The 17589-nt window shown below is 37.9% G+C and overlaps 1 protein-coding gene across 1 annotated transcript; it reads right to left on the bottom strand.

The window, feature by feature from the left end:
* Positions 1-2086: 2086 nt before the first annotated feature.
* LOC131693987 (acidic mammalian chitinase-like) lies at positions 2087-4279 on the bottom strand. The gene is made up of 5 exons (XM_058982306.1): positions 3898-4279; positions 3663-3836; positions 3114-3601; positions 2383-3050; positions 2087-2314 (listed from the first exon to the last, which is right to left on the bottom strand). Exons 1-5 carry the CDS (start codon positions 3959-3961, stop codon positions 2218-2220), a joined length of 1491 nt encoding a protein of 496 aa, XP_058838289.1. The 5' UTR covers positions 3962-4279; the 3' UTR covers positions 2087-2217.
* Between the last annotated feature and the right edge of the window lie 13310 nt (positions 4280-17589).

Genomic DNA, 17589 nt, shown 5'->3' with positions numbered 1-17589 from the left:
CACTAGCATTCCTATTTGTTATTGCTTTCCTCTAATACTGTTTTTCGAAAATACTTTGAATTGATGTCTCAATATTTTGTAAAGGAGGCTGAAAAATTACTTGAAAAATTATTAAAATCAGTTCACTTTTCCAACCTTTAAAAATACCAGGTTATAATTTGTCTGAAACTTTTATTTTAGTTTTGCGCTCATTTCGTCAATTTTTGACCGATTTGATAAAACCGACCCCTATTCATGATAGTTTTATCTGATTAATGATAACAAGAAGCCGCCGTCTTGGGTTTCAAAATGGCGTCAGTCATCAATTTTCGTCTGCTACTCACCACTCCCTTTCAAATGACATCTATATTGATGATGGTTTTCACATGTTTTTTAGCCAGGCGACCATCTTGGATATCAAAATGGTGTCAATAATCAATTTTGGTATTCTACTGACCACCCCTTTTCAAATGACATCCAAATTGATGATAGTTTTCGCTGTTTTGTGGTGAATGGAATTAAAGATTGGTACAATTCATTTTTATTATGGATAATCAATGGAAAATAGTTATATGTAGCGCTATTTAAAAAAATACTTAAATTTATGAGATGTTTCTTCAAATCTCTCCGTCACCCCACTGGGATGCCGGACATACTCCCCGGGAAATTCGGAATATTTACGGAACCGGTCAATGGATTCGAACACTAGCAGGTGCACAAAAACTGAACTCTAGATCTATTAAAACCGGTTCCATCCAAATTGGTCAAAATTGACAAAATGAGAGCAAAATTAAAATTTCCAGAAAAATTATAAGCTGGTACTGTAAATAATTACGTATGAGCCATTTACCGATTTACGTAAGTGTGACGTAATCCCTATCGATGTCGAGCCCAGTCTAATAAACAGCGGTAAGTTCACCGCCAATTCCTGATCTAGTGCCACATTGCACATATTTTCGTTAAGACCTGAAACTGTAATGGTGGCGTAGACTTTTTGTACTGCAACTGCGAAATCGATCAGTGTACACAGTGTCTCCATTTTCGACGATTACACATACCTGACCTTATTGATCATCGAATCGACAATGAGCTTTGGTCTTTCAAAATTGAACACTGAGCATCCTTCCGCAGTAAAAATAGAACATATAACGAGTGGCTTATCATTACGCAAAAATGTAAAATCAAGTTGATCTTGTGCGGTATTAGGAATCAACTAAGTGAGCTACGTACAAGACAATCGATTTGCCAGCTTCACTGTGCCCGCCCGCAAATGATTTCTGCGAGCATAAATATTCTTTATGTAGTTAGTGCCATATTCCTCACATGATGAAACTGGATAAAGAAAACTTCCTCTAAACTATCTTAGTAGTATTTCTCGTATATTTTTCTTGAAAATAACTTTCACTTTTTTAAATTAAGATGCCTAGGTTTTGAGTTTTTCTCCACGAGGAAGTGCCAATGAAGAAGCGAACAACAAAAAAAATGCGGATTTACAATCATTATACTAGCAAAACGAAAACACAATATGAATGTATCCGAGCGTAGGTAGCTGAATACCAGCAGCGACGACAGCATGAACAAAAATACCAACTTTTATAAAAATTCTGGGCAACAAAATATCCAGACGCACTGGCAGCCTACGCAGTCTGTCGATTACGCAAAACAAATAAAAGCCACTGGCTGGTACGGAGCGATGTCGCAGTTAGCCAAGCACAGAAACTCTGTATCGCTGACGAGGATAGGGAAACGAACTGATAATCAAATGCCTAGGGGTTGCAACATATATTTTTTTCCAAAAAAAATTGGATTGTCCAATGAGGGCACAACATCTAACTTAGAAAAGTTAGATTTGAATGTTTCGTGTTCCACTGACGTCAATTTGGTGTTATTTTGGATATATCGTCTAACTGGCAGCAAGTTGGCGACAGTTACTGACGAGTGGAATACGGAACATTCAAATCTAACTTTTCTAAGTTAGGTGTTGTGCCCTCATGCGCAAACTGGTTAATCCATTTTTTTCTTTCAGAAAAAATAAATTCTGCAGGTGGACTTTTAGAGGAATGGGTTTCGAATATACCATGGAAAATACCTTTATTTACGCATTATAAAAAATTCCAAAAATCTTAACTTATAACTAAGGATATTAGACGCGCTGTTCTTCTTAAAACATTTGTAATGTCAAATGTTTGAGGTTCAAGTATGAAATATGTAATAAGCTCTACCCAAAAATCTTGGGACTCAGCATTTGACGAAATATTCATAGTTGCACGTATTACTCGTTTCATCGAAGAACAGTCCAGCCCCGCACACTTTACGCCAATTTAGGAAAAGTGTCCTGAAAGTGTTCAGAAAAGAAAACGTGTTAGCAATGTGTTCCTGACAAAAACAGAAGTCGGATATTACATTCCAGGGATACACTGGTAAAATGCTCTACAATCCGTTGGATCTCGCACGAAACCGGAAGCTGGACAAATGATATCGCCAATACTAACGGTGGTTGCCGAATTTCTTGCTGTCGTCGTAGTTATCCTGGGCGTAGTCGTTGTCGTTCTGGGTGTAGTTGTGGTTGTCCTAGCTGTGGTTGTAGTCGTTGTTGTTCTCGCCGTGGTAGGGGTCGTAATAGGTCCAACGGATCCGAACAGTACGCTGTTAACAGTGGAAGCGATTGGATACAGTCCCCCGCCACAAACATTACGATTATCATCGGAGTCGATTGTCCAGAGGCTGACACCACCAAGATATTTATTTCTCGCGTAGGTCGCTTTGAGCGCAACTGAATCAACGTCATCGAACGAAATCCACTGATTACCGGCGAAGGCATAGGGCACTTGTTGTACATTGTCCCACACTTTTCTGTACTGGCCTGTTTTAAGTAACTCGCATACCTCCTGATAAGAGAGGATACCTGCTTCTAAACTGTACGGTCCTTCTGTTCCAGCTCCTACCGTTCGCATACCAACACCGGTTGCCGTGGTCGAAGCTAACTTGAATGTTCTGCCGTGAATGGGAATACTCAGAATAAGTTTCCTAGCTTCCAGGCCATTGTCTATCCAACCACGAACACATGCATCCTTTCAAAATTTAGTTTTAAAAAATTATTCGAATCAGATTTTGATAACCTAATTGAAACGTACCACATTAAGCAGACTGGTCACCGAATCGGTTTCCCACGTGGCAGCATACAGCGGCGAATTGTGTCCCGTCTGTGCATCCCAGTAGCCATGCAAATTGAACGTCATCAAGTTCACAAAATCTACGTACCTATTGATCTCCGGCACATTGTACGATGAGCGATGAAAATCTTTCGTTGGGGCTACTGCGATCGATAGCAGCAAACCTTCGCCGTTGAAGCGCGTTTTCATGTCCGACAGCAGAGCGATGAAATTGACACGATCTTCCGGATTTCCACCACGCAGCACCGGATACTCCCAGTCCAGATCACATCCATCGAAGCCGTATGTCTTCAGCATGCTAACGAGCGATTGAATGAAAGCCGAGCGAGTCACGCTCGACGATGCCATGCGGGAGTAGGGTGCCGAACTTTCGCTTCGACTGCCAACTTCAAGAAGCAACTTTAGAGTTGATTTCGTTTGCTTCAACGCTACGAACCGCTTGAATCCCTCTGTTTCGAAAGATCAATCATTAGTTAAATTAAATTATTGAAGAAGAGTACTGCTACTCACGCAGATTGATGTCGCTCCACGAATCCGCATGACGAACCGTGTAGGTGTTGGGATCCAAGGCCACATAGCGGTAAACTATATGGGTACACAGATTAGTGCTGATGTCTTCAATTTCGAACTTCCCGCTGCCCTGTTGAGTAGCTGCCGAACTGGCGAAGTAACAAAACACTTTGTCTGCAAAGGGTACGTGATAAAAAAAATCCTTTTTACGTTCAATTTACGGTGTCCTACTAACCGGTAGCAGCATTCAGCGTTGATATTGCACAAAATAGCAATCCAAGAAGTAGAAATTGTTTCATTCTATGGGGTGGCCTACTACGATCACTATGAAGTCAACTTGCAGCGGATATTGTTAACCGAAGCACTGAGCGAATGGGACTTCGCAGATATTATGTTTGTGTCTAGAGCAATTTTGAAACTGTTTGAACAGTGAGATATAGTGTTTTATTTGTTTGTCCGGATAAGAAGAGATAGTCAAAATGATAATAGCGGGTTGTTTTCTTATGTTGCACAGATTTGAATCTTTTTTTACAAAAAAAAAAAAAGTTACCCACGTCAGAAGTATAATCACGGATGTGACGCGACTATTCGTCGGGGTTTGTAAATCATATCGCGGTAATCAACCACATACACTGTGTCTGATATAGGCTTTCTATAGTATTCTTCCACAAACGGATAGAAAAAAACTGATTATTTCAGTAAATTTAATTGAATTCTTATTATGCCTGCGACCAAGCTCCGGTAGTATTGTATTTCATAAATTTCCAACAAATTGTATCGATTTCAATTAAGATTTTCTCAGTGATAATAAATACTGAACGAAGTGACGGCTCCGTAAGATGGCTCTGTAATTCGCTCGAAAATCCATGATCTAGCAGGGCAAATACTGTTGTGGTCAGAAAATAACATTCAATACGAACCAGTACAAGAAAATGTGTCTTTAGAATCTATTTTTGCCGTTTGTCTACTTCCATTATCGCCCTTATTAACCCTCGGAAAGTCACTTCGTATACTATATAACGTTATGAAATTCTAACGAAATCGTAATAGAGCTATTATATTTTGATATTAACGCGGCTTCCGGAGGTTTAAAAATAGATTGATTTGTTCAGCAATAGTTCTTAAGTAGTCTTGATTTTAGAAATAAAAATGGGTTAAGATAATTATTCACATCAATAATCAACGCAACAGAGTATTCAATATCTTTCAATATTTGTCAATAATGAATGTGTAGGAATGTAATCAAAAACATCACTTACCAACGATAAATTGTACTGTACTGAGTATATCTATTATCTATTTCAACGATAATGCACCACAAATTTGCTACTGAAAAGCATTTGCAAATTCCGGTACAGAAATTTTTGAGATAACAGCGATTAATTCTATCCGTGAGTAACAATCTTTCACAGGTCACTACTCTCCTACACTTTGCCTTCAGTTGCGATCCATTCCTTACCCGTATGTTTAAACTGGGTGAATAGAATATTTAGCATCACTGCATTGTGCTTTTCACGAGAAAGTCGTCAACGAATGTAAACGACTTTTCGAGAAAACCTAAACAACTAAAACACTTACTTAACCAGTCAATTGCTATTTGAACTTTTTAGTGAAAGAGACAATTTACTTGCTATTAGCATCTTCTTCCGGCCCATGCGAAAAATTTCATCTCAACTGAAACTCAATCCCACTACATGTGCTTCCAAAAAAAATGGGATGAATTATTTACGCGAAAACAACAAGACGTACACCGACAATGTATTCTGTTTATGGATTTTATTTTGCATCACGTTTCGGGTTACCGTTCTTGTCCATATGTCAAAATATTTCTTCCTAAATATGAGACGAAGTTTCCCCCTAAAAGAAAATCACGGCCACTAAATACAAATTAGAAAATATAATATCTATATCTAATACCAATTTGTAAAAAAATATCTTTACCTTCCACAGGTAAGATGACTACATTATACTGAGTGAAATTGTGAGTATAAATAATGAAAGGCAGTATTTTAATTCATATTTAACAAATTCTGGATCAACCTATTTTATAATTTGTATAATTGACACTACTCGATGTGTTAGCCGAACGGAGGTGTGAGTGTTAGATCAGGTTTTCAGAACAATTTTTTTGGGTTCCATTTGGGCTCCACTTGTAGAAAATTTAAAGTCGATTAAGCATGACCCGGCGTAGCACATTGCGTTCGAAATTTGTGTGAGGATTAGCATGGGAAAACACACTTTTATAAATTTTCATTTCTAGAGGCCGCAATTTTCTTGTATTATGTAGAGTAACCATACGACCCGGATTCCCAGGATATGCCGTTGTTTTTAATAGACTATCCAGGTGTCCTGGGATGTCGAGGTAAACGTGTGATTTGTCATGGTTTTTCTCCTCTAAGCCTAAAATGTTTTTTTCATTGAGTCTTTGAATTATTCACTCTGGTCCAGATTGCAGTTACGGTCAACCGCTAAACATAATAATTATCAGAGGTTTTTATCGACTTAAATCGTCTCTCATTCCGTGATCCGACTAATTCCCTTCAATGCTTCTGTACATCGACGTTTTGGCGACTCCGCCTTTTCAAATTTTTCCAGCATCTCTTACCAGTGGCATTTTTCCATCTTAATGGAAATCCGATAACTTGAAACTGCATTAAACATATTAAAGAAGGATCCCAAATATACAGTGTGTACACTAGAGTGACAAGAAAAAAATTACCCCTATCGGCCCATGCCTGAGTCGATTCCTAGTCCCACCAGGAGTACTTGCTCCGAATTTGAAGCAAATCGGACAAGCTTAGCTACCGGACCAACGTTCCTGAAGTTTATATGGGATTTTTCGACAATTTACATGGAGAAAACCCACTAACTCGCATTTTCGCCGCTAGGTGGCACTGTATGCATCGTACCCAAGTAGCAATTGCAACTTGTTGAAAGTTTTAAATGTTGCACACACAATATTTTTTATTGTTGGATATATTTGAAAATAATTTCCACGGGTTTTTAAACTGATTGTGCAATTATGTAACTATAGAGCTGGCCGATAGTGTTAAGTATGCAAACATCAATAACAGTTGTGAAACTAATCAGAAACTTTGCTAACTTGCACAAACAGTCTAACAAGTTGCAAATGCCTCTTTGTTTGCCATTCCACCCTAAAACAGAACTGTCCAACTACCCAGTGCTCGACAAATGGCACAGCTATTGTTTTCATTATTTTGCTGCAATTAGGAACATGTTGCACAACATACAAATAAAGTGCGCTTTTTCCATAATATAGTTGTTACCAAGAGAGTTACAAATACTATACAGTAACAAAGCGTGCTACTTGGGTATTATCACTGTAAGTGAAAATAAGAAAGATAGTTTAATTGCCTACACAGGTGGAACTAAAATTTTCTAATCAAAACATAACTTGTATTATGCACTACACTTCTTCTGAACATACTATTCAGCTAAATCTAACCATTATGTCACTGCTAGGCCCTATGCAAAACTGACTCAGACATCACTTCGTTAATAACTTCTTTCAACAAAGCCGGATTCACTAGCAGTCTTCGACAAAGTTGTAGTTGTAAATTATCTTTCTTATTTTTACTTACAGTGATATAACAAAGCATACAGTGCCACCTAGCGGCGACAATGCGAGCTAGTGGGTTTTCTCCATGTAAATTGTCTAAAAATCCCATACAAATTTCAGGCACGTTGGTCCGGTCGCTAGAATTGTCCGATTTGCTTCAAATTTGGAGCAAGTACTCCTAGTGGGACTAGAAATTGACTCAGGGGTGGGCAAAAAAGTCGTTATTGACTTTCTGGCCAATGATATAGCTAGCAATAGCCTATTTATGATGGAGTATCGCGTCTAAATTCCTTCTTGCGATGTGGAGATTGACGGTACTGTTAGTGATGCGGGTCTAACTGTCGATATTCTGATGAATGATGGGGTTGGCCGCTTTAAGGACTCTAACCTTCATCCAGTTAAGATTTTGTAGTGCAAGCGATTGCACTGAAAGTCCATCGAAGATGGGAAGTACTATCCATAAGACTTGTTTTGCGTGACCTTCGCCGGATCTGCACTTCCGAGCTACGTGGGAGGAGATCGTCCACCTGTGCGTCTATTTGTACCGCGGAAAATGATTTGTTCTAATTGCAAGCAGCTAGGTCATACGGCCACCTACTGAAGCAACGAGCAACGGTGCGGCAAGTGTGTGGAACGCCTTGTGGATGAGGCTTGCAGTAGGCCCGCTGAGAAGTGTGTTTCCTGTGGGAAGAACACGCACGCATACCCAGTAGACTGCCCAGAAAAATAATGAATTTTTGAAAACTCAATCGGCCCACCCCTGAGTCGATTCATAGTCCCATCAGGAGTACTTGCTCCAAATTTGAAGCAAATCGGACAAGTCTAGCTACCGGACCAACGTGCTTGAAGTTTGTATGGGATTTTTCGACAATTTACATGGAGAAAACCCTCTTGCTCACATTTTAGCCGCTAGGTGGCACTGTATACATCAGATTATCACCAAAAGTGAAACATAAGAAGATAATTCTATTGTCTACAACTTTGTTAAAGACTGCTAAGCGATCTGACTCGAATAGGAAAAGTTATTAAACTTTTAACGAAGTGATGTCTGAGTCTGTTTTGCATGGGGCCTAGCAGTGCATGATAGTGTATCAGTACTAGGTTTTAACAAACTAAACATTTTTGTGGATTAATGGTTAGATTTAGCTGAATAGTATGTTCGGAAGAATTGCAGTACATAATACGAGTTATATTTTGGTTAGAAAATTTTAGTTCAATCTGTGACCGCATAGATGGCGCCAACACTAACTTTTCAACGGAGAGAGATAGAATATCGAGATGTTTGGAAGAATTACTGAAATATTCTTGTTCTACAACTTTGTTGAAGACACCTAATTTCTATCTCTCTTCGTTGAAAAGTTAGTGTTGGCGCCATCTATGCGGTCAGATGTGGAACTACAATTTTCTAACCAAAACATAACTCGTATTATGTACTACAATTCTTCCGAACATACTATTCAGCTAAATCTAACCATTATTCCACAAAAATGTTTAGTTTGTTAGAACCTAGTACTGATACACTATCATGCACTGCTAGGCCCCATGCAAAACTGACTCAGACATCATTTCGTTAAAAGTTTAATAACTTTTCCTATTGGAGTCGGATCGCTTAGCAGTCTTCAACAAAGTTGTAGATAATAAAATTATCTTCTTAAGTTTCACTTTTCGTGATAATCTGATGTATACAGTGCCACCTAGCGGCGAAAATATGAGCAAGTGGGTTTTCTCCATGTGAATTGTCGAAAAATCCCATACAAACTTCAAGCACGTTGGTCCGATAGCTAGACTTGTTCGATTTGGCTCAAATTTGGAGCAGACACTCCTGGTGGGACTAGGAATCGACTCAGGGGTGGGCCGATGGGGGTCATTTTTTTTCTGTCACTCTAATACCCAGCGTACAAACTTCGCATGAAGCGATCCGCCAAAAATTGCTCCAGACACTCTTACGCAGAAATGCTTAAGGGTTTGAATACCTTTTTATTTTTCAAAAAATCAAAAAAAAAATTACTTTATCTGAACGTACAACTTCTTGAAATTTTTTTTCCAAATTTTCATAGTTATCTGAGCAATTGATCGAAAGTCACAGCGCTTCGAAGCATGTCTCGTCTACGAAGAGAATTGGTAACTTTAAATTTTAAACTCGAAATATCGTTTTTTCCAAAAATGGTTTTTCTGTGACGACAGTTGCCGCGAAACTACTCAACCGATCTTCTTTATTTTTTTAAGTGTTCGTAATTAGTTTTTCTTAACGATTTCGTTTTATGCATAAATTTTTGTTCATGAATAAGAAATTTTTAATACAATTTTTAGAGCTCAAAGCATCTATTTTTTTGTGAAAAACGTTCCCGTATGCAGGAAAAAATTGTTATTTATTCAACCAATCGTTACGGTACGTGGTATACTCCTAGTGGATGTTTTTGAGTATTTGGATTTTGGTTCATCTTTCAAACTTTCTTTAAAAAAAATTCTCGATAGAAGCTGCTCCACTTACCTCCGAAAACCCATACGATCTCTTGCCAACTGACGATACCGTCTCTAACGATCCTTGCGAGTGACATTCTTTGGCTTCGCTTGGAACTTCTAGGAAAAAGACCTAATCCAAACTCACCCGAACTTCTTCGTAAGGATCCTAGAGTGTCCCAAACAGGGGTACGAAAAAAATATTCATCAACTAGAAGTGCTGCTGCAAATCCGAAGATAGGAGGTATTATTTTGGGAAATTGAGATACAAACAGGAGTTTGAGGGCATCAAAAATTCTAAGTGCTCCTACTTTACAGTCAGAAACTCAACCTAAAACGGGATTCCTTAAATTTTCTGACATTGTGGATCGGATATTCACAGCTTTCAATATTACCGATCCTCTGAAAAGCTTGCTGGTTGCTATTCTACCAACAGTTAAAACATTTTTAAAACAGTTGACTGAACAATGACCCCTTTTTGTAGCGATCGATTGCCTCGATGACCCCCAGTGCAAGTAAGTGCACTTGACATATCTATGCTCGACATCACAACGGTTAAATTGCAAGTGGAAGGTAATATCTGATCCCCACGGTAGTGACCACCTGCCGATTGTAATTGAAATCATCACTAGATCAAGACCTTCGGAACGAATCATTGTTCCCTACGACCTCACATGAAACATTGATTGGAAGAGCTACGCTGCTGTGATATCCAAAACTATCGATTCGACACAGGTACTTTCCCCGGAGGAAGAGTATAAGTTTTCATCCAACTCGATTCTCGATACCGCGAATCAAGCTCAGACGAAACGAGTACCCGGCGTGAACACCCAAACACGATCTCCCAGCCCGGGGTGAAACAAAGAGTGCTCAGACGTATTCGCGGAGAAGGCTACCGCGTATAGAGCCTTCCGGAATGACGGGTAAGTCGTTAGCTATCGACTGTACGCTATATTAGAAACGCGAATGATAAATTTAATGAAAGGCAAGAAACGTAGTCAGTGGCGCCGGTTTGTCGACGGATTAACAAGAGAAACATCGATGAGCACTCTTTGGGGTACGGCCCGACGTGTGCGAAACCGAAACAGCACTAACGAGAGCGTGGGATATTAAAATCGTTGGATATTCGATTTCACCAAGAAGATCTGTCCGGATTCCACCCTGGCACAGAAAATCTACCGCGCTGTGTCCCCTCACAATACCGCGAATGAAACACCCTTTTCGATAGTGGAGTTCTCACTTGCTCTCTTGTCGTGTAACAATAAAGCTCCGGGGCCAGACAGAATCAAATTCAACTTGTTGATGAATCTGCCAGACTCGGTCAAAAGACGCTTGTTGAATTTATTTAATAGGTTTCTTGAGCGTAACATTGTCCCACATGACTGGAGACAAGTGAGTATCATCGCCATCCAAAAACCAGGAAAACCAGCCTCCGACCACAACATGTACTGACCGATTGCAATGTTATCCTGTATCCGGAAGTCATTCGAGAAAATGATCTTGTTCCGCCTCGACAATTGGGTCGAAGCAAATTGCTTACTGTCAGATACACAATTTGGCTTCCGCAAAGGCACGAACTCCTTGCCTTGTGTTGCTCTCAACAGAAATTAAAAAATGCCTATACTAACATGATCAGATGGCATCGGTATTCTTGGACATTAGGGGGCCTTTGATTCAGTTTCTATCAACATTCTTTATGAGAAGTTACACCAGCATGATCTTTTAGCAATTTTAAACAACTGTTTGCTAAACTTGTTGTCTGTAAAACAAATGCATCTCGAATGGTGAAAAATAGTCAGTTTTTACCTGCATTTCCTAAATATCTTATGGATTTCTACAATAAGCTTTCAATTTAAAGTTCAATATTGACAGAGATAAATTTTGAACACTATTTCATAGCGACCTTCATATCAGATGCTTAAATCGTCACGATGTCTTAAAAAATTGGAGACTGCGTTGGAATTATTGGCGGAAGTGTTAACGTTCCTAGTAATATGGATATATAATTTCCCAGCTTCGAAAATTGACAAAATTAGATCATTGCATTTGGACCCATAATTTTATGTTCTGGATTCAAAAGTCTAGGTTTCGATTACAAGGATAACAGACCCGGAACTCAATTGTCATTGTTTCAGTCATTCACGTTCCTAAAAACCTTGAAGAAAGGGAAAAAAATATGACTCACGCCAAAACAAGGAATATTTGTAAATTTCATCAACGACTAGATCTACCGTTAGCATCTGTCGATGGGCTTTGAGGGCAGACTTCAATATTAACCACCAAATTCTGACGCTGTCTAAGCTAGCTAGTGGCAGGATCATTAGAAACAAGCATATAATCCTACGGACTAATCTTTTGTCTTCTGTTGGCACGGTTCTCACGGTAACGAGAGACACGTCTGTCTTTACCAGGAGACATGTTGGTAGACGTGAGTGATTTGTAGATATGCTGCCTAAGCTCGACTCTTGCTACCAAAATTTCATTTAGAAAGAAGGAAAGATTTAAATGTCTAGCACGTCCATAGAAATGTATAGTATGCAATATAACTTTTGCACCTTACCCTGTTCCTATGTACGCTCCTATAAGCTGCTCCAAATGATAGTGGGTTTTGAACCCCTTGTTAAGTTTCTAAGATAAAGTCACACCTATTTATCAGCAAATCCTTAACTGATTTTTACAAATTTGCTTTCAAGTGATAAATACAATACTCCCATTAACTGCCATTGAACTTCGTTCAGATTTGACTTTTGGTTCCGGAGTTAGAAGTCGGTTACTATGGGTACATATGAATTTTCCACATAAACCGGTGCAATCGGAGTATTTTGAAGGTTGAATATCCATCAAAATAATTAGTTTCTTTGAATATATTGCCCACTAACAACATTTACGGAAGTCCCGCGCACCGGGTATATTCCAGACTTAAAGTCACATCGGTTATTCGGTGATGACTGAACCTATTTTCTGAAACTATGCCATCCTCACTTCCCCTTTTACACTTTTAGTCCCCCCTTCCCTCCCACTGCATTCCAAAATATGTTAGCACGAAGACAACGTTTAACTCATACTGATTTATCTATTTACATATTATATTATTGATCCAAAAGCGTTATAGTCGATATTTTGCTCATAAGGTTCGTGGCAGTCGTGTCCTTGTAAATATGTGCGAAGTGTAATAAGAATGTAATAGACATTTCCCCAAATATATTGAACACAATCAGCTATTTGAAAAATGAGAAAGGCACAATTGCACCACTAGGTGGATTAAAACAGGTTTTAAATTTTGTCTTGGTATACCCCCTTAAGGCAATTTTATACTAAATAATACGAAATGTTTATGTGGCTACATCTAGAGACTAAAGAATAATATTTTAATAGCTTCGGTTCAATGAAAAGAAGGAAAAACTGTGTCCATGTCAGTCCCCATTTTATCAGTCTAAAATAATCTTCGTTGTGTTATATTTTGGTATATCCGTGATATGTCTGGCTTACCACCAGTCCCCGTATGTGATTACGTCGTCGGAAGTTCTTATGTTACCAGTCTTATTTGGCATGCAATGTTCGCTTTGAATAAAAATTGGTACAGTGAACAGTAGGTGTATATGCAGTAGGCGCTGCTAAAAACGAAGCAAAGCATCCCAAGCCGATTTTTTACTTTCTCTTTCTTTCTGTCGCCATACTTTATAGCCGATTTAAAATTTTCCATTAACAAACAGAATTTTGTAGAGTTTTGAATGTAACATCAGTTACATAGGAACCCCGAGCAAAAATATATTTCGAAAAAAAAATAAATTGTTTTACGAATTTCAGGAAATCTAATTATCAACGCGAAACTGGCTAAATGGTGTCTTCGAAGGTTTTCATTAACTTTGCAAATCCGTTCCTCTGACAGTGTGTGTGTTCAGTGATTAATCCTCCTAAAAGGAGATATCTGTTTTGAGCTACAAATTGAAAAATTACCTAAAAAAATCATCATCCAATTGTTTAAAAAAAATAAATGTTCTAGACTCTCCGATAGAACATTTCAAAGTTATGCTCAGATGAAAAAGGAGCATCTAAGCTTTCGATTAGTAAGAAGTTTAGCGATACTGATTTTTTTTTGTCAAAATAATTTCTACCAGAGGCACCGTGATCTTTATATTGGGGTCCTCTAATATAATTGTGGCAAAAGTACCTAATATTTAAATTTTTTTTTGAAGCTGTAAAATGACATAGACATGTGCGCTATTCTGCAAAATGTTAATTAAGGTTTCATCTATAAAATAAAAATTTTCGAGTGTAAGGTGTCAAAAATGTCGTGCATAATGGCGGCTTTCTTGGAACAAGATTTTTTAAATCTATGGACATTCTCGTTTTTGAACAATTCAACCCATTAACTTCGGGTTATGCTCGCCTAAAAGAAGACAACACTCTTGGGCGTTGTAATATACAAAATCGCTATATTTTGATCATTAATGATTTTTTACAGCCGCCCAAAGTGGAAAAATCATGCGAAAAAACGATACTTTATTTTCAAGTGGCTGCCATTTTATTTCTATATAGATTTTTTTCATGTTTTTAGTAGGTTGGGGCATCTCAACGGAATGTAATCTTTAAGATCGTTTTGGTTTGCTGCTTGTAAACGCGAATTGTGACCTGTATCGTGCCCGCAGATAAGGTCGGTTTTCAAAACACCTTTTGCTGGAGCCGCCATTTTTGACACCTTACGCTCGAACATTTTTATTTTATAAATGAAACCTTAATAAACATTTTGCAGAATAGCGCACATGTCTAAGTCATTTTAATTCTTCAAAAAAAATTATCAAACATTAGGTACTTTTTGCACAATTATATAAGAGGCACCCCTGTATATAGAAAATGATTATATAGAGATAAGACTACATGACCTATCACCGCGTACCTCTCCTGAGCTTATTGCAAAATACATATTGCGATACGGACTAATAAAACCGGTTACACTTGATACTTGGAGAAATTTCATCCCGGATATTTAGTCGATTTTTAGTTATAAAATTTTCGCATTCAAATCAACAAAGGATTTCTGGAACGTAATCAAAATGATACGCCGAGTTGCATAAATCGGAGAGGGTTAGTTCAAATTATTGCTTATTTTACGTAGAAATTGAAGCAACTTACATGTGTAGGTTAATTTAATGTGTCATTTAAAAAATCATTATTCAAAAACAGGTTTGCCTTCAATGGCTCTATACAAAATCCAATATCAAAGTTTTCGTTCCGGCTAAAGATCCATTCAGTTAAATTGTTCAGAACTTCTGATTTCCTGTTTAAAATTTATAGAATCCAAGATTCGCCATCAACGATTTTTTAAGATCATATATCTACCTTTATTTAACAAATAAAACATAACACTAGTTTATCAATATTAGGATAATTGCATTAAGCTAAGAAAAAAGATGTATTTTAAATCAATTTTGTGTCGCTAACAATGTTCATTTTCTTTATCGCAGAAGTGGATTCATTTTTTTTGGATAAAAGGTTTTGTAAACTCTTTGCAGTAATTTGCCAATATCTCGTAAAACATTTTCAACCATTTTTTAAATTTTATTTTGTCGACTTTTTTTAAATTATTATTTTTTGTTTGTCCGAATACCATTTGACAGAATTATCGTTTGGCCTAATGATCGTTTAGCCGAACGGTCGTTGGTATTGTATTGGTTATTGGGGCTTTAACGTAGCTCTAGGGGTCATTGGTCCAGCCGCCGTATGAGCGTATTGCCTTATATCCTATATGGAATATCTACTGTGAGAACCGATTCTACCATCACGGTTTAAATCTCCAGTAGCGATATAGGCAAAATTAGCACAGTAGTTAATTTATGAAGATGTTTAAGATTTCCCATTTTCACTTTATTACATATACCACTAACAATGGAATTTATATACAATACAAAATCTTATTGAATGTGAGTGATGAAGTACAGAAATTGTTGGTCAGTTCACAGTAAGTTTTCTGCTCGGTTTCCATTCAGTCATTTTTTTTAATTTCATCAGTAGTGATAATTTGGGAAACAAAATTATAATTAGATCGTTTCATTTATCGCATTTTACATTTTAAATATCTAGAAGAATTGATTTCCATTTAATACTTTTTATTATCAATGTCAAAAAGAACTGAAAAGTGTTTATCTACAGTTTCTAAATATCTTATGGATTTCTACAATAGACTTTCAATTTAAAGTTCAATATTGACAGAGATAAATTCTGAACACTATTTCATAGCGACCCTCAGATCGGATGCTTAGATTGTCACGATGTCTTGAAACATTGGAATTATTGGCGGAAGTTTTAACGTTCCTAGTAATATGGATATATAATTTCCCAGCTTCGAAAATTGACAAAATTAGATCATTGCATTTGGATCCCTAATTTTATGTTCTGCGTTGCGTTGCGTTGCGTTGCGTTGTGACGATGATTTTGGCGGATTGCACACTGACTTCATCATGTTTGACTGCTGATTATCTAATAAGAGTTGCTTAGGAAGTGGTAAGTAGGAATTCATACCAATCCGACCCATATTAAAACCTCATCAGCATGATAGCCATCATTGCCGGCCGCCCCCATCTCCATCGTTCACGGGGAAGGATAAAGGATAAGGTAGACAGGAAGTGTTGATGCTCCACCTACTTAACGGAAGGACGACGATTCATCAGACTCTTCCATAGGTGTCGCGGAGTTGGTGGTTTGGAAGGGTATCAGGTCTAGGATTCGCTCCAAGCAAACGATGCGACCTGTAAAGCATGTTTTATTAGGTAGTTGTTTAGTTAGTCTTCGAGTGCACGATCACTCGAAAAAGAGATGATCTTGTTTAGTTTTTGGTTATTTTTAAACTCTGGGCAGCCGGCTACCGAGAGTATACTATGTTCCCTAAACAAAAGCAATTTGAACTCCACACGGCCGACCGTGGGAGTATTGCCTAGAAAAGCTAATCTTATCCGCGTAATGGGCCGGATCACTATTTATTGCAACAGTATTTGGACAGAATTCGCTACTTCTTCTCTACGATATATTTATTGGCTTGAAAACTACCGAGTGATAACACATTATACAGGCAAAAATAGCGAGAGATGTTATAAATCAAGGAAAGTATTTCTTATTTTCCATATCGGATTGTTTGTGGAATACAAGTATACGAGCGATAATACCGAACACTGAAGGGAAATATAAAGGATTGTTAACCTGATGCACGGGCTTGTTAGCAATAACGGAGCTTTAAATTAGGTTCATAAAAACAGACGCGGCGAATTTTCAATACGTATTGACCCGTGTTCATAGATACTAGTCAGATTAGTCGTATTGGGGCTAATTTCCGATCAACTATTCATTTTACGGCAATGTTTTCTCGACTAGATCTGTTCGCACCCTCTCATTCTGTTCGCACCCTCTCATTCTGCGGTCTAAGGACCAAATGTCATCAATAGACTTAGACTCGCGTGGAGGCATGAGATAGGAAACTTGTAAGAATTTTGCTATCCCACCGTTTGACTACCAGAATGGATGGGAGAACAGTAATACTAGCAAATACCGACTACCATAAGAGCGGTGCAAATTTGAACGAGTGACGTAGAGTACTGCACTGAAAAAAGGACCAGGAGTGCGATTTTACGAAGTTTTAGATTCCGATGGCCCTACATTTTCTGACAAAGTGAAGTTCTTGAATGTTGAGATTTTTATTACTGTTTAGAAAAGCAAAAGTATCATAAAGCTAGTGTCAGGCCTTCATGAGACCTCAAGGAGTCACTTTTGGAGGTATTCGTAAATGTAGATTTGTCGTTAGACGGTTCCAAATATAATAGAAAAATACCTAATTTAACACAACTACAGATCACTTGCAACATAAAAAGCTTTTTGTGAAATTCGACAGCTCCATCT

The sequence above is a fragment of the Topomyia yanbarensis genome, chromosome 3, assembly GCF_030247195.1.
Source record: "Topomyia yanbarensis strain Yona2022 chromosome 3, ASM3024719v1, whole genome shotgun sequence".
NCBI classification, from domain to species: domain Eukaryota; kingdom Metazoa; phylum Arthropoda; class Insecta; order Diptera; family Culicidae; genus Topomyia; species Topomyia yanbarensis.
The sequence above is the reverse complement of the archived record's forward strand: the minus strand, read 5'-3'. Positions and strand labels throughout refer to the sequence as shown.

What these genes read in the sequence shown, in the direction of transcription:
- LOC131693987 (XM_058982306.1), bottom strand. Translation starts at nt 3,961, where the DNA reads ATGAAACAATTTCTACTTCTTGGATTGCTATTTTGTGCAATATCAACG. An exon ending in GTGGAGCGACATCAATCTGC is followed by an intron (nt 3,602 to 3,662) that starts GTGAGTAGCAGT and finishes CTTTCGAAACAG; the next exon opens with AGGGATTCAAGCGGTTCGTA. An exon ending in TGACCAGTCTGCTTAATGTG is followed by an intron (nt 3,051 to 3,113) that starts GTACGTTTCAAT and finishes AAATTTTGAAAG; the next exon opens with GATGCATGTGTTCGTGGTTG.